The sequence below is a fragment of the Parus major genome, chromosome Z (genome assembly GCF_001522545.3).
Source record: "Parus major isolate Abel chromosome Z, Parus_major1.1, whole genome shotgun sequence".
NCBI classification, from domain to species: Eukaryota; Metazoa; Chordata; class Aves; order Passeriformes; family Paridae; genus Parus; species Parus major.
This window is the reverse complement of record NC_031799.1, coordinates 11,470,665-11,489,608: the sequence shown is the minus strand read 5'-3', so window position 1 is coordinate 11,489,608 and position 18,944 is coordinate 11,470,665. Positions and strand designations below refer to the sequence as shown.

Below are 18,944 nucleotides of genomic sequence, written 5' to 3'. Positions count from 1 at the left end.
TAAACATTTATGCAGAAGGCAATGAGGAAAGCCACCTGATATATTTGACCATGTATGAGTTTAGGCAAAAGAAGAAAGCAAGCATGCTGGCCTGTCCTAGAGATACCTCTGACCCATTGTAAAGTGATGAGAAAGTCCTTCCTACCTGCCCATGCTTCCTTCACCAGGAAGAACATTCAATTCCTAAGAATACTGCTGACCACTAAAACAATTTCTTTTTGTTTAAGCTTATTCATCTAGAAATATTTCAGGAAACCATTTTAGAAAGATGGCTTCTTAACAGCATTGCTAAATATTTGCCTAAAGGTTTGAAAATGAAACCCAGCTGAATGTTTGGCTGCACAAACTTTGCATTTGAGAAAATAACCTATCTTGGCCACAAAAATGATAAATATTACTAATAAAAATAGCTTTTGGAAATTATTCAGTTGGCTTGCTTTGGGGATTTTTTACACTGTGTAAGAAAAACACACAAGGATGTAAAAGAAACTTTCTTCTGTACCTTTTCATAACTTATCTAACCCATCTCATCCAAGAAAATTTACATTTTTCCTCCTTCATACTATCATAAATATGACTTTTTAAAATAAAACAAAACCAAAAACACTACTCCTTTGGCCTCTCTTGAAAATAAATTAATCAGTCTTAGACTTGCCCAGCGATTGAAGGCTTCTTTGCTTTCCAGAAAACAATCAAGTGTGATCAATGTTATTCTGTAAAAATCTATTAAAGATTCAGCTAAGATACACTATAACTCCACTGAAAATCCACAGATTTCTTCAAACTCATCTATGCCAACACTGCATGTTTCATATGATTTAAAAGTAGCTTTTGGCCTACTGGCAATAAAGAGAAAAAAAAGCAGAAAAGAAATTATGAAGAAGCTACTAAGTTGTCATCAAATGCAACTATGACAGACTTATTCTCAGCTTATTCCCAAATATTCAATATAATTTCTCATACTCTTTCAGTGTCCCCAAAGCTTAAACCACTTCTGTGGTCTAATAGAGGAACAGTGTAATAGTGAGAAGTATGACCAAAAATTCACAAAAATCGACATGAAGTTAACATTTCTGGTTCAGTACTCCCTTGAGCCAAAAAGGTGTAGTTTGCAGTGAGTTATCAAAGTTGGTTGTCCAATAGAACTATTTGCTTGCTAGAAATAGTAGCTAGCACATGTATATTCTAAGAGGATGGGTGTATTTCTCTAAGAGATGAAATTTTCACTAAACTTCTTGTAACATAGCAAGCTACTCTTTCTTCCATATGATTTCTTTTCCTGATAAAAAGGCACTGTAAACCATCATGTCATAATATCTCCGCATGTTATTTAAAAATACATAATTTTTAAACACTATGGCTTTGGTTTTATTCATTCAGATGGAACAACAAAGATGGAAGAACACCTCAGTTAAAGGGGTGATATTTTTCCTCATGTACATCAGTAATAAAATGAGCATTCTCAAGTAAACTTCATTTTCTTTTCAAGCAGTATTCTTATCACAATTCCATAGTTCCTTCTTTGATGTTGCTTTTTTCTCACAATAGTTTTATATATTTGACTAGCTAAAGAAGCAAGCAAATAAAACCCCCACACACTTGCAAGCAAAAAAACTGGCAAAGCAGGACAAAAATTTCCAAAATTGTTTTGAGTGGTTTACACTAACAGAAGTGTTCCAGGTTAGCTTTCAGAGCAGCAATGAAGCACCTAAGCATTAGATAGAGTGAAAAAGCTTGTAATACCTTTCAAAGAAAAAGGTGTTTGCTATTTTATAATGCAATTTCTGATTAAATTTCAAACATGGATCACTTTTAAAATTAGCTTTCTTTTTTAACAGACATTTTAAGTATGAGAGAAAAGAATATTTTTTTCTTTGCAATTAAAATCCTTGAATCAATTAATCCCTTCTGTCTCATGTAATGTAAACAGTAAGATGAATAATAAGATGTTTATTAAAGGCATGGAAATATGAAGATGTCCAAATTGATATCTAAAGTCCTTCAAACAGTCTGCAGTATTTCCATGAAAATCTGTCTCTGTGAATTGAGAACTGTTATAGAATTTTTCATTCTGTAAGTAGCCTTCTTCTCTACCATTAATGCTTGCTATTTGCTTCAAACCCTTCTTTCTTTTTCTTTTTCTATTTCCATGATGTAGTGCTTCTTTCCACTGCAATTCTCTTTGACCACTAGCATTCCAAGAATTCTTTTCCATCCAAAAAAAAGATTCCTTATATTTTCTCATTCTAGCCTTCTAGTTTCACTTCAGCACAGTATTTCACATCTACACCCAGGAACTTTGTATTTCCTCTCCACCAGTAATGGCATAGGGAAATACAAATTTCACAAGCACCAATTCATGTATCTCAAAACCTTATTTACATTACTCACTTTTCCCCAAATAACTTCATGTTTCCCCCTTTCTTTCTCTCTTTCCTTTTCATCCAGTACTGCCTTCTCCTCCATCCTCACTCCTTATCAATTCCACTATATTCCATTTGAGAATGCTACTTAAATTCCCTCCTGAATATCAGGATTATCCATGACAAATTCAACATGGGATGCTACCCCACCCTTACTGTCATCAACCTTGGGGAAAAAGTGTCTATTTTCTGTCCCACTACTTCACTGTTTTATGAAGTCCAGTATCTCCTGCATGCCATCTACATGTTGGCACCCTTGTTCACTATTCTCTCTGGTACATGATTACCATCCAGTTTCCCCGGATGTTCACTGCTACTCAGTCCCCTTGTTCACTGAACTTCTCACTCTACAGTTTGTTTTTACAGACCTTATTCACAACCATGACTCCCCATATTTTCACACCATTAATCTGCCTTCCAAAAAAGGGTACATCATGGTGTCTCTGCTGAACATCTTAGTTCACCTTGACATCTCTCTGTGAATGTTTAGCTGGCAGCACAAATTCAACATGATGAAAGCTCTTCCTGATTTTCTTACATGGATACCATATCTTCTCAATTTCCCTGGAAGATCTTACCTCCTATAACCATTCATCATAAGAAAAATGTTGTTATATGCATCCCAATGTGTCATCTCTTTTCTGTCACACATCGTAAAACATACTGTAATAAATCCATACAATAACCACTGCCAGTACCATTACTTTAATGTGTTTTCCCTCTTTGTTTGATAATGGTTCTTTACTTTAAGGGGTCTACTCTTGCCTCATTTTCATTTTTTTAATAGCTGCTTTTTACCAATGAATTGAATACACAGTCTTTCAATTACAGCAATTACAGATCATGCATTTAATCTGCAAGCACATCTGTGTTTTTCTCACAAAAAAACCCCAAAAAAACAAAACAAAAAAAAAAAAAAAACCAAAACCAAACCAAAGAAAACCACCACTCCATTTCCTGCAACACATTTGGACATACAGTAAATTATAAGGTAAAAAATTATTTTAAAAAACAAAAGGGAGGTGGGAGACTAATAGTAACTGAGTTTGCATATTGCCTTGTTTTCATTTCCAAATGTAAACCTCTTACCAGCTTGACACTGGAGGATTCATTTTCTGTATAGCCACCTTTGGTTAGGAAGGAAGTCAAAACTGAAGTTTGTTTTACACTTGCAGACAGACAGCATCACACGTTTTTATAGCCCTACCTTGCCCCCCCACCTTAACGCAACAGCCAAGAAACCACACTGACCTGTCTGGAATACAGAAAACATTCCTACACCTCTGCCACCTCCTACCCAGTTTGGCAATACACCTCAACACATCAAGTATTGAAATCAAGCAGGCATTTTCACATTTGTGACAAGCAACAAGCCAATCCTGCAATGCAGTGCTTTCTGTTGACTGCAACAAGTGTCCCTACTTCTGAAAAATCACTCAGGCTCTTCAAGGCAGTCTTGAATACATGCTAGTCTTCCTGTCACAAGGGTAACCTGTCTTCATTCTGCTCTTGTGAGCCCTGGTGAAACAGAGTCTATAAATGTCTGCACAGTGAATTCTGATGGCCTCAACAGGATGAAGTTTGTTTACAGATCTTGGACTCTCCAGGTGAGACCACAGAACTGCATAAAGGTGAGGACAAAAAGCAAGCTAGTGAGCCAGGATGACATTTATATTCTCACAGCAGGAACACATTGATCACAGCAGCTACATTCTTGAGAAGCTCCTAGTATTTGTAAAAACAACAGAATCCATGGTTATCCAATGACTTAGAGTTTTTAGAGCAAACCTCTCTTTGTATATGAATTTGCATGGTACTTTATAATTTGGCCATCCTATCCCAACCTTTACAAAATGCACTAAATATAAAATAAAATAGAGTGGTGATTATGGGTGACTTCGAGCACAAAACAGTCACAAGCCAAATCTCAAAGTGGCACATGCACACAGCGCAAGAAATAGTAACCATAAAGGAATTTTTTTAAAAACTCCACATATTGCTTAATCTAAATGAAAATTACACATGTTGAAATATCTAAGAATACATTATTTAAATTACTGCTTAAAATGATTATACACATTCAGAAAGTCTATTGAACTAGAATGTCATTTGAAGTCTCTGGATATACTTAGACACATTGTATATGTATTTACACATAATGCGTGAAACACATAGGTAGTTATCCAACTCCAAGTCTAGTTCTCTATCTCATGAGAAATTTAGAACTTGGTTTAAGGAAAGCAGCTGTTTCACAGATGTATCTGATTTCAGTCTGTGTAGTATCATCGCAGTCATACATTAAATAAAACACAGCTGGACAATGCTTCACCTATTTCACCACACTCTCTGCTAACTGTTTAGCACTAACATCTGTTGAAAACAAACTTTAGGAAATAGGGAGATCATGAAGAAAACCCCTTTATTTTAAAATATTTTGCACTGGAAGAAGTTTTGCTTACTTATGAAGAAAGCCTCACGTATATTCAATCAGGTTTTAATGATGAGATTTATACCAAGAGTTGCAAGAAACCTGAGGCTGTCTGTCACTGAAGCTGTCTTAAAAAATAATGTCTTACAGAATATTATTACAAATACTTTTAATTCCATATGATTGGTTTAGTTCTGTAGCTGCTGCCAAGATATGTTTTAGCTGTGCAGTTTATCTTCTCATTGATAATTGTGGATAAAAAAATAACTTGTTTGGCTTATAATCTTATTGTAAATTCTCTAAAAATGCCATTCAAATATTTTTAATTAAAGTTAACAAGAATTTTGAAATTACATTCTTTAGGAATTGGTCTAGTATATTATGGCCAATTATTTAAACTGTATCTCCACAGAAGTGCACCTTTTAATGATATAACCATGAATCAATTGTTCTTTCTGTAGAGAAAAGATGGTTCTTTATCAAACTTCCTAAGTTAAATGGATGTAACCTAATGTTACATACAAAAGCTATGCCTCAGTATAACTTATCTCCTGCAAACCTGTATGCTCCATGGCTCAGACGCCACTTCCCACCTCTTATAGCTGTAATTCACTTGGTCAAGCTGTAACAGTTTACCTTTTGTTAAGTATTTTAAAATGTGGGAGTCTTTGGCTTCTCTAATACAGGAAACTTAACAACTGAGAGTTGCACAGAAATGCACTTTTCACTGCTTTTAGGAAATTCACAGTATAATCCTGCTGTTCATCTCCTCACAAGCTTCAAGAAATAGTGACCTACTATGAAAAACAGTGAGATACATTTGGAGGCAAAACTAACTTCCTAATATACACATCAAGCACAACAGTCTTTTCATAATTTACAAACCCTATCAGACCCTAGAGCACTGAAGTTTTCATCTTGCTTGAGCAATGCATATACTACAGTAACTAAAAGCCATTTCTCTGATTAGCCAAACTACTCTGGAGCTTACTTCTTGTTCGATCAGAATGTAGTATTTGTATTTTTCAGTTTTTGCCTCTGCAAAAAAGGAAAATTTTCTCTAAACTAACAAAGTTATCTCAAGACGGCTCTTTTATCTTTTTCCATTATTTTTCATCATTTCATCTATTTCTGTCACATAATTTATGTTTTATTAATAGCACAACAATATTAATAAAGCCAACCATGTTGCTATAATATGCCTATTCTTCTCAAGTTGCAATTTTGACATTATTTCTGTAAGTTCTACTTTCAGTTTTCCAAATAAAAAACCTAAGATAGATATATATAATCCTTGTGGGATAAGCCTTTTTCCTTTAACCATACATGAATCCAAACTGAAATCCTTTAACCTATTTTCATTGGGCTGTGACAGACTTCACAATTTAGAATTGCCTTTCATCACTATATTAGATAGTGCAAACATTTAGATAGTTCTTAACTATAAACTGTTTATTACGTAAGAAAGAAATGCACTTAGAAATACAGCAGGGTACATTTTATCTCAGCATATGATTGTCAGACTCTTTACTGTGGCTGGCTTCAGGGTACAGATAGTGATGTACTGACTAACCCAGACGTATACAAAAAGGAATAATATATGAATCTGTTAATATTTGCTGCTGGCAAGCTTGTGTGTGATTTCCAGTTTCTGGAACAGAGGTCTGGCACATATACATATGGAATGAAAGGGTGGAATATTATGGATATGGAAAACTTACCTTAAGTTTGAAAGGGGAATATAGTATATTTGGATATCCTTCATCTTGTATTTACACAAGAAATTTCCAGATGTAGCCAGACTGCCCTCTTCAAAGCACGAAGCATGTTACATACTTGGGGGAAATTGGAAGATTTCCCTGCTGTTTAGCTGCAGTAGTGATACTCAGCAAATTTAAGAACAGTCATTGTAAACTACTTCTATTAAATATTGACATTTCACTGGAGTATTTTTAATGCTGTAGAGATGTCAATATAAACATCAAATTCTATACATAAAAAAATCATCCAAATAGATAAGTGAATATTCCATGGTGAAAAAATGTTAGTAAAACTTAGCTGGTGTGAAAAAAGCATAATTCTCTAATGCTGGGATGGACAATATGCCAAAGACACACAATGAACTGGTAGGAACTGCATCTAAAAAGGCATATGTATAGTAAAGTTTTCTAGTGGACAGACATAAGACATTCCAGGAATTAATTCCTGACAGCCATGTCTTTTGTATGTCAGCATATGCAAAATGTATCTGTATCTGTGCAAAGATTCAACAACCTTGACTTCCTAACACATGGGTAGAAATACCCTCAAACGACCTTCCAATTAATGGGAAAATATTAACAGCAAGTCTCAGATCTTACACTAGTTTTGATTACTCAGTCTTGGCAGCATCAGCTGTAAAAACCATCATAGCACCAAAATGAAGTTTGCAAAAAAAATTTCCAAATAAAATTTGGACTTGGATCCCCATTCCAAAAAATAAAATAAAAAAATAAAGAAATAATAATCTCACATAATAATTTTTCATCTAAATCTGGGTCTTTAGTTGTACAGTATTTTTTCAAAATGGCTCCAGTACTTGTGAAACCTTTAGTCTCTAAAAACTCTACCTTAAAACTTCCAACAGCACACCACAAAAGTAAAGCTTACAGAAACCCTTTCAAAGCAAACCATCACTAAATATAGAAATGTATTTATCTTACATCTATAAATCATGCAATTATTTGGAAAATACTTTTAACATGACTATTTGTAATTAAAATGTACAGAGCTCAGATCTGTTTCATTTCAGGGCATACTGCGACATTCCACTTTTCCTTCCCTTATATTTTAAGGATAAGGTGGCTTAAGGGCGTGTGGAAAACAGGTTATTGGGATTACCACTTGATCACACCACTTTTGGGAATATTCATGTAGGTAGTACATTATTATAGGGTTTAAATTCAATATAATTGTGAATTTTAAGTTCTGCAGGACCACTTTGAGCTTTAGCTAAGTAATTTAAACTGATCAAAATACATAAATTATTCTAGCAATTTAAAACCAGAGTAAGGTTTTAAAACCAGGGGAAAAGAAAATGTTAGCAAAGCAGTAACTTGGCACTATTGCATCAAATGCTCATTTTTGAGCTGAAGAATGGAGTTAAACCAACAGCTAAGTCTTCCATGAAACAAGAAAGTAAAAACATAGAGGTTAATTACTCAGTATAAAAATATTTCCTTGAGTACTGAATCAATTTTCTTAATGAGAATTATGTGAAAATCACAAAACATTGTATCTTTCATATTCAGATTTGCACTATATAAAAAAAAACCTATTACAGATGTACAAGACAAACCTATTACAGAGGTATCTGTCAAAACTAATTCTTTACTACTTACTGTGCAGCCAGTAGATAAATAAAAGCTTATAAAAACTACTCAAATTTAGAAATGCTAGAAAAAAAACAGACAAGATTTTGAGGATACAAGCTATTTTCTCAAAGGCATTTAAAAGACATGACCACTTTTCTTGAAAACTCTGCCTCTCCTACATCCTTATTAACATTTCTGTATCACAGCTGCCATGATATACCATAAAATAGGTGATGTGTGAAACTGTGAAACATGATTCAGCCTGTCATACACAGAGAACTTGTTTATGCACTCCTGTGCTGAACACACCCAGGAAAAGCTCAAGGAGAAAATCTGTGTAACAGGTAGCCTCATCAGGTGGTTTAAAAGATTAAGGAAGGCTAACTAAGCAGTCTAGCTTTTTACCCTAAAAAAGCCTATTTGTAACTAATCTTATTTCTTAATCCCTTCCTGCTTATTGTGGAAAACGAAGGGAGGTTTTCTGCTCATTGAAGAGATTTCAATTTTAACTCACAATATGTTTCAAAAATTACTTCAGTCTTTCCCCATTATTATGAATGCGTGTCTCCCATTTCTGGACAGGAAAATCAGGCACAAAAAGGTTTACTGATGGCAAGACACTCTGCATTCTAGATGCTAAAGATTGACTCCGTGGATCAGTTTGTTCAGAAATATGTACAACCACAGGCTTGCAAAAAGCTCTGAATGGGCAAGCACAGGCAAGATGAGGAATTTGAACTTACATGAACTACAGGTAAACTTTGTTGTTTAACTAGTTGTTTAACTGCACTGCCCTGTGAACCAGCAATTTTCAAGGTCCTATCTTATTTTTGACCACTAATGTTCTTCAACTCTCCGTATTCGCCAGACACTTTTCTCCATGTCTCAGAACATTTAAATTGAGAATGTTCTAATGTGTTGTGTTATGATTGACTATTTCACACTGTTGTTTCCACTATTCATTCAAAGTTTGAAGGAAGTTATTTTTTATGTCCTTTGAAGCTGTTATTTTAAGCCAAGTTGACAGTGTTCATAATATTTCAAATATGCTGACAGATCGCTCTGCTAATGTGCACTGTAAATGCACATGTACGTGAACCTTAAAGAAAAAAACATGCACTGACAAAATAACGTATGTGAGAAAATAACACAGATTTATGACAAAACAAAAAAAATCCTCTAAGGCAGGTGATTATAATGGATCATGATCCTACTGAGGAAGTTTGGAAAAAGGCAAGGCAGAGCTGGAATGCATTTGGCTAACTTCAGCACTAGCAAGTTACCAATGTCAGTGTCATGAATTAAGAAAAAAAATCTTCCTCCTAAAGTTCCGAAAGTATTTTTACTCTCACTGCACACAGCTGGGAGATTTGGAATCATACCAAAAAGGAGTAGAAGTAAAAAATTGAATGAAACATTCATGGTGATCATTACTAGTCAGAAGTGAATTGATCACACACCAAAATCGCTCCCTAGGCAAAGCAACATAACAAAAAAAAAAAAAAAAAAACAACAAACAAACAAAAAAAAAACCACAAAAAAACCCCACAAAAAACCCACAAAAACAAAAAAAAAACCCAAAAAAAACAAAAAAAAAAAAAGCAAGCAGATACTGAAGTGTTTCAAAAGTGGCTTGGGAAAAAAACAACTGATGAAGATGACTTACAACAAACAGCTACTTTGACTTCAGCAGGATGGACAAAATATGACATAGAGAAGATCTTGTCCTCCTCAATTGAAAATCAAAAATTATGTAATCACACCATTCTATACCAAGTTCTACAGTGTGAAGCAGTGTACAACACAGGTGATGTGTCTGTGGTGATGGGGATGCCACCATACAACAGGTTCATTTTTTATTTCTTTGCCCTTTGATTGACACATTGGTATGATTCCTTTAGACAAGCAGAGAATAAAAAAAAACTATACCAGCAGTCAGATACTTTGACTACAGTGGCAAAGGAGATTTATGGGGTAGCCTCTGTCTTGCAAAGTAGTACAGTAATGACTTGCCACCAACACTACCCCATTGTGCCTGTTTCTGAGTGCCCCTTTTGCTGTTGGAAAGGGCATCATCAGACCCTATTTCCTATTGGGGTATTCACTTCTGTCCTTGGAACTGCTGCTTCATACTTTAATAGGACAAGAGGCAACAGGCAGAAACTGATGCATCTGAACATGAGGAGGAACTTCTTTACTGTGCAGTGACCTAGCACTGGAACAGACTGCCCAGAGAGAATGTGGAGTCTCCCTCAGTGGGGATATGCAAGAATGATCTGTAGACAATCCTCTGCCCTGTGCTCTAGGATGGCCCTGCTTGAATAGGGAGGTTGGAGCAGATGACCCACTGCAACCTGACCAAACCTGTGATTCTGGGCTGCATTGATGAGCCTTGGGACAGCAGGGGCTTCACATTTTCACCCAAGAAAACAGAAACTTCCCCCTGCTGTGTTTGACAGTAGTTTGTGCTCAAAAATAAATTCACCCAAAACTCTTCACAGACAACTAGGAAACAGGCACTCACAGTGTGAGCCATTATCTGGATGGACAATTTTCATGGATTTCATTTGTGCTCTTACCACCATTTGCAGGAACAGTGGTTTGGGCTCTCAAGAGCAGAGCTGAAATGTCATTTACATTCTTGCACAAAAGCAAAATCAAATTCAGACAGTCACAACAGACCTTTATTGGGTCATACCAGTACAGTCAAATAAGCTACAGCCAATTTTAAACACCTTCCTGAGTATCTCCTTCCAGCTGCATATGGACAAAGCACACAGGATAAATAATGATGTCAGAATCATTCCAAACTGATCAAGATAAGAAAACACAGCAATTATTTTCTGCTTTCAAACACTAGTGACTTTTACTACTGACTCAATAGTCTTGTTAAGATAAACACAAATGGCTCTCTTAATTTTCACCTGAAAGTAAGCTGTAGTGTAGCACAGCAAAATCTATATACATACGGCTCTGCTCTTGTTTTAACAGAACCAAATGGTATTTTCTGTATGGGAATCACAGCCTTTCTGTTCAAAAATCTGAAGTTAGTATTTCTACCACATATTTCTTCAAGAAGTTTAACCTCACATCTCTATCCTAAACAGCTTTACCCATTTTCCTGTGTCACATACAATTTGTACCCCCAAGAACTGCATCCATTTGTATTAACTTAGCATTTTCTTGTTCACCTTTGCAAGCATCTCTGTATCCTGTCAGCACAGTAAGTGCTTTCACCATTCCACTACAGCAGTCACTCATCCTCTTCTTTCTAACTGTTATGATGAACATATGTTCCATTTGAAAATTTTTTTCTTATCCCTTCCCCATCCCCAAATATAAGATGAAAGCTTTTTCTAATTGTTTAATCAAAATGTCTTTTGAAACACTTGATTCTAACTGTATACAGGGATCTCCAGGACACCAGAAGTCTTAGGTAAGAACACCACTAAAAATCTAATTTACCTGCTCCTTTACCCAAAAATCTTGCACACTTCTTAATGAAATTAACAAAGACAAAAATTCTTTAGACGTGAAAAAAATACAAACCCAAGAACACCACAAACTTAATTTCCACTACAAAATCACTTTAGTCTTTCCTTGTTATACTGGGGTCACCCATTGGAAATTGCACAAAATGCACAGGATATATCTTTAAATTACTCATAATCACCTTAAACTGCGCTCAGTCAGCATTGCAATATGTCATCTTACAGACACAGAAAAGTTCAAAAGGAAAAGCACATGAAAAAGCAGACTACCAAGAGCACTATTGTTAAAACTACACCAGAAAGCTTAATATTTCAGTACTGTATATGTTAAAATAAACAACATACACAGGTGATGAAAGCCAGTCTCTGAAAAATTTATTATTCTGTTAGACCAAGTTTACACTTAGGATGAATTCTCAAGCTTTGTGCCATTAGGAAGTTTTACTAGGTTTATAGTGGAAATAAAAACAGAAATAAAAATAGATTACAATCCCAAAATACAGGCTGTACTTTGAGTATGATCCACAGGCTTGCTTTTCCTTTTAAATCTATACATTTCCTCCTGCCTCCAGCAATCAAATCTTTTTAAATCTTTGTAAAAAGCTGCCCAGATTGTCTGTTTTCCTTTTTAAAATCAAATATTTTGAAATAAGAAGTTGAACAGACTCATGTAACCTGTACTAGTTCAGCTTTACTTCCACAAAACCATCCTACTGGAATTGTACAGCTTTCAGAGATTTATGACACCAGTTTCACAATCCTGCTCTTCTTGCCTCATTTCCTCATTGAACCTATTTCTATTTTCTCCTCCAATTCATGCCATTGGTATTTCTCCCTCTGTATCTTCTTTGCATAAGATGGGCATAAAGAGAGGACATGGATGATTTACTAGGATGATTATTTTTCAAAGCAGTAAAGCTTAGCCTGGTGAATTTGCACTTGACATTACAAAATTAAATTCTTGGAAGCAGGACTGGTTTTTAAGCTATACTATAGAAAACAAGAGTGAGCACTGAATGCTCTAAGCCTCAAATTATAAAGCAGTAGCAAGAATTATACTTGTCAGGTCAAGTCATAACTACTGGAAATCAATTGTTTAGTTCAGTATGAACAGAAATATTTCCTAACTTTGCTAAGTTTGAAATAGTTTCCATTCACTTTCTGACCACAGTGCATTTACATAAATGGTTCAAGTTTGCCTCAGTGTTAATTTTTACGTATTAGCTAATATAAGAACACTTGTCATTTAATGTGCAGCACTGGCCATATTCTCACCCATTTAGACACTGTTCTTCTCTACCTATTATATGGATTAATGAGTGATTTCGGTATTGAGTTTTAAGAGCTACTCCTCAATATATTCAATATCTTAACAACAAGAAATTACAGCTTTTCTCACACGCATTCCATCTTAAATGAATAATAATCTAGATACAGATATTTTGACAACTTTTTCTGACACAGACTGCCAAGAGTTTTCCCAGAATTTTGAACTTAGTAGTAGCCCACTTAATGATCTGTTGTGAAAGGCAGAAAAAACTCATGCCTATGAGTTATTTGGTTTTCAGGACAGAGGGGAGAGGAGAGGAAATAAATAAAAATATAGAAGTACCAAAATTGATTTTATCTGCTTCAACATTTACACTTGAAACAATAGAAGCATATACTGTTATCAAAAACTGGACTTACACTCATATTTCTGTCCCAGATCTGGATTGAGCCATCTTGACAACCAGCTGCAATAAGTTTCCCATCTCTGCTGTATGTGCAAGTCGTAGGAATCACGCGTTTACCTTGAACTGACCGTGGCTTAAATACACTTTTGTGCTTTTTTTCATTGTTAACATCCCAAGTCCTCACAGTTCTGAAAAAAGAGTTTAAAAAAACAGTTCTTTTTGATACTGTTAAGATATATATAAAGTAGTTCTTCTTGTGATAACACCAAACACCTTTTCCAGCACAGATGCCATATAATATTGTTCAAATTAAGTTGTAATGGCAAAATAGCATTTAAGATATGAGGACAACTTTTCAAGTAAGAAACATCATGTTCACTAAAATGCATCTGAAGTTCAAAAAAATTTTAAAACACACAAAATAACCCCAAACTGAAACACTTTTTCCCAAAACTGTCATGAAAATATGTAAATAACTTAGAAATTTGAAGAAAAAAAAGTTTAATACACAGGTACTACATAATCTCCACTGCCACTGGAAATCAAGAAGAGGAAAGTATTCAGTTCTCTACAATGAATGAACACTTCAGGAAATAGGCATGGAATGCTTATATGAATCCATAAATTAAACAGATTTCTTAACTATTCAGACATAAGAACAACTGAATATTCTGCTTTTAATTGGCTGGTTATTCTTCACACTTCATTTTTTAAAGTCATTTTAAACATTAATTGTCATTTTACTGTAGTTCTCTTCCACTAATCCTGAAGGTCTTAAGAGTTCTGTTATAAAAGTGTTCTTCAGATATTTTAGAAAGACTCATTAATGCAATATTGTTTTTTCAAGTTGAGTTTTTTCCCACATTATTAGCAAAACAAATACATCCTTTCTCCTTCTAATGGAAAAAGACTATCTGCCTGGATCTTCACTGTTCCTTAGATACAGAAAAACATCCAAATGGGAGAGAACTAAAACACTATACAGGTGGACCCTTTAAACTGTCTTAGATACAAATGTTTTCTGTCCATTTAATATGTTGAGGTCTTTCCATATAAAAATTCAAAACTCTTCTGGCATCTAATGCAGAGAAGAGTTTCAGAATTTGGCAAAGCAAGGAAGATCATTCATTTAGAAAGAAAAAGTCTCAAGGTTCTCAAGACAACCCCATTTGTTTAGACTATACAAACATTGCCTATGATCCAACAGCACATAATTCACTGGTCTCTAGCAAAGCAAATACAACTTTAACAGAGGCTGCCCTTTCTCCACAATGAGACAAGATACCACAGCACAACATTAGGAACTTCCATCAGAGCTACAAGATCAGACAGGCCACAGAGCTGACCTATAAATAATTCTAGAACAAAACACACAAGAAAATGAGCTGGAAATACCTCAGAGAGATTACAATTAATTGCACATTTAATGACAGTAATGAGAAACCGGTAATTGGAACTTAGAATGAATAAGTAGACTTGATCTCCTGTTGTCCATAATAAAGTCAAGGTTAGTTTAATTTTCCAAAGTTTTCAAATCTCCTGTCTGTAAGGCACCGCTTCATTGCTCTTTTTGGAGCTCTAGCTTAAGACATTCAAGTGTTTTGATGATTAGATTGGATTTGAGGTTCTGTCTGGATTGTTGTTTGGTGGTTTTAGCTATTATTTTTATTTTAAATGAAGCACTATATCACAATTATGATTAGGTTGATTAGAAGATCTTCAAAAATTACTTTCATCCTCAACCATTATATATGATTCTGAAATTCCCTTTTTCATCTCCTTGTGTTGTCAGTAACCACCTCAGTCTCCTGTCTTTCATTCACACTTTCTCCCACTGTGATATCTGCTCAAAACCTGAGTCTTTTTCCATTCCTTTTCCTTCATAATATTCAATTCCTCCAAAATCTCATTTGACTGTCCTATCCCTTCAGCTTCTCTTCTTCCTTCAGTGGTGCCCCTCACCTACTGTTAAGCTCTGTCCTCTCTTACAGGGCAAGTTCCCAAGCAGTGCCTTGGCACACCCCTTCTCAGATGATGCATTTGTAAACACAGTTATGTGCAGGGAAGTTCAGAGCCTGCCTTCCCCTTTCATTACAGATGCTTCACAAGGATCTCAGATGTAATTCCAGAAACAATCTGTTGAGAATCCTTTACCATCCTAATTCTTTGTTTCTTCTGGCATGGAATGACTTTTTTTAAGCCTTCAGTTTCCACTTTTTAGGGCTCAATATCCTGTCAAAACCTCAGAAATTGGCTACATTAAGAACATACTCAAACATTTTTATCATTTTACCTTTCCACTCTAAAGGAAGAAGATGCACTTGTATACTCTTATTCCTTATAAAATCCATTTGAAGAAGTATGAGCCCTAAATCAGCTGTAATATAAGCAGGTCAGTTGAAAAATCCAAGTTCTCTGAACTGCTGCTTCTGCTGCAGACAGTTGGCCACATTCCCACACATGAGTTACATGCCCTGTCAAAATTGCCCACACAGCCTATAGTATATATTTAATATTCCCTCAATGTTTTCTTAATGTCCTCATACTGAGCATGTGTTTGCTGTTGCCTTGCTGCTACTGAACCTAATGAAAAAAAAATTGCTACTGAAGTAAATATTTTGTAAGAAACCACCTATATATTAGCTACAAATCTGTCAGTCATTCCCAGAGAGCCCATAATTCTCGAGCTAAGACTGAGCTCTTTAATGTCTTCTTTCACATAAGATTTTTTAAGTATTTTTATTCTTTATGGAAACACTTCCTATTTTTATTTTTAAATGGCCATCTTATTGCAAACACATCTCATAATACTCTGTGCAAAATTTCAGCTTAGCATGGTTTCTGACTGAATCACCACCAACTAAAACATGAGGAGTCATTTGTAAACTATGTATGTTTTATATTTTCCTTCAGACCAGTTAAAGACTAGAAGCAGGGATCACTGAAGGACCCTGGAGACATACCTTGACTGGAATGAAAGAAGGTTTACGCTGGACATTAGAAAGAATCTCTTCACAGAAAGGGTGATTGATAAGACACTGGAATGGGCTGCCCCAGGAGGTGGTAGAGTCACCATCCTTGGAGGTGTTTAAGTAAAGACTGGACATTGCACTAAGTGCCATGGTCTGGCTGACCATGGTGGTGTTGGGCCATAGTCTAGAATCAATCCCAGAGGCCTTTTCCAACCTAACTGATCCTGTGGCTGGACATGCCCCAGCCATGGCACTCACAGCCCAGAGAGCCAAACGTGTCCTGGGCTGCATCCAGAGCCCAGTGGGCAGCAGGGGAGGGAGGGGATTCTGCCCCTCTGCTCTGCTCTGCTGAGACCCAGCTGGAGCATCCAGAGCTGGGGTCCCTGCATAAAAAAGACATGGAACTGTTGGAGTGAGTCCAGAGGAAACAAGAATGAGGATCAGGGGGCTGGAGCACAACTCCTATGAGGAAATGAGAGAGCTGGGTCTGCTCAGACAGGAAAAGATAAGTACACTTCAGGTACTCAAAGGAAGCTTGTAAAAAAGAAGGAAAGTGATTTTTACACAAGCAGATAGTGATAGCACAAAGGGGAACAGTTTAAACTGAAGGAGGAGAGATTTAGGATCAATAATAGGAATTAATCCTTTATTGTGAAAATGTAAGGCACTGGCATAGGTTGCCCAGAGAAGTTGTGGATGTCACATCCTTAGAAATGTTCAAGATATGCTTGGCCAAGGATCTGAGCAACCTGGTCTAGTGGGTGGCATCCCTGAACTCGGCTGGAAGAGAGGGGAGTTTGGAATTAGACAATCTCTTAAGTCTCTTCCAACCCAAACCATCCTGTGATACTGTGACTAACATCTAACTCCTCCCATTGTAGTCAGAAGGAAAGGAGATAAAAAGGTAAAGAAGCATAGAAACCCAAACAATTTACTTTCAGGTAATACGTCTTTAAATTGGCAATATGGCAAAAATATATGGACTGCTTCCATATATTGTCTCCCTTTCTGCTACTGACCCTCAATCAGCATACCATATAACAGTCAACTCAGGGTACATTATGCAATTATGACTCTGGGGTTTTCTTTTGAAATATTTTTGTACCATTTAATGATTTCCTCTTCCTCAGATATAATGAAAAAATAAATAAGATTACATTACAGAAGTTCTGTTTTCATTTCCTAAGTTCTCTGAGCTCAGTCTGTTGTTTGTGTTGAAGTGAGTAAAAACTTTTACCCCTGCATCAGATAATTTCCAGGACACTCATTTTGTTAAAAAAAAACTCTCTTCCTAAGAGTATCTCCTCAGAAGTAAAAAAGTGGGAGATGAAACAATAACACTGTTTTATGCTCTGTGTTGCACCACTTAGCAGAAGTATAATATTAATATTTATCTGTTGATAGGCAGAATCAAGGTATTTTTGAACTCAAGTAAAAACAAAAGAAAAACATTTCCTGAATGAGTCTTTTTTCCCACATGAAAACAAAGTATATTTAATGAAAGTTTGCTCTTTGGTAAAAACTAGACATAGGGATTTTTTTGAACTATACTTTTAACATATATTGTTGTTTGCTCATTACATCAAGTTTCAATACATTGAACGATAAGCAGTCCCATCAACATTTATGATTTCTCTTTCACAAATTCCTTTTCAATTCAAATATCCATGAAAAAGGCTTCACATACACATGTTTAAATTTAACTTTTTAAATGATGGTTTCCACATCTGCAAAACAGATTTTGCAAAAGTGATCTTGTAAAGTTCTTGTATTTGCCAAGAGCAATTCAAAGCAACTTAGATTAGGAGGGGAATGTTCTTTTGGAAAGGTACTGTGGATATTTTCGTGACCACTGAGAAGTTAAATGACACATAATAAACAACTAATTTAATTACTGAGGTTCAAGTGGAGGTTTTGGCAGGCTTTTTCCTCAAAAAATATTTTTTCTTTCTTTTTCTCCCTTTTTCTCATGTTCTTATGATGTTATTGCTAAGTTAAAATTTCTAATAAAACTAATTATTGGCAATGCTGCTGCATTACACAAATTATTATAGTTATGTAGCTGCATTTCCCAGACTGCAAGCACAGAAAATTTCTCTGTCATGAGTCAGCTAGACACTGTCCTAATACAATCTGTTGAAATTCAAGAAGTGAACCAATGCTTACTTCAAAAGCCAGACCAGACAAATTCCACTAAGCTTTTTCGTCCATCCCACCTCCTCTCTTTCTACTGGACTGGAAAACTGTTGCACAATGTTGAATGTTATTGGCATTTAATATGTTAAGTCTACTCTGAATAAATAAGTGTACTTTTATTACTTGAAATAAAAAAAGAAGCAAAGAGTACATTATTGTTAAAAAGTACGGATTAGGCTTAATGTTGTACATCTTATAACCTAATGATAGTGCCCAGCTTTGCAATGTATTATAGTGCCTACCTGTGTAATATAAGGCTGCAAAGCTGTAACATACTTCAAAGTCATCATACAAATACAGTGGCAATGGAATTTATCATGCCAGTACAAGATAACACCAAATAATCAGTGATAGAAAATACATTTTTGAAGTGTTAAATTAAGACTCTTTTTATATACAAAAAAG

At 35.4% G+C, this 18,944-nt stretch overlaps 1 protein-coding gene across 1 annotated transcript in view; it reads right to left on the bottom strand.

Moving 5' to 3' along the window:
* The window catches only part of WDR70 (WD repeat domain 70), a 135,625-nt gene that overhangs the window by 51,258 nt on the left and 65,423 nt on the right, over positions 1-18,944 (bottom strand). The window contains exon 10 of the mRNA XM_015615245.2: positions 13,385-13,559. Within this exon, the coding sequence (XP_015470731.1) occupies positions 13,385-13,559 (175 nt within the window). The remainder of the gene's footprint in view (positions 1-13,384; positions 13,560-18,944) is intronic.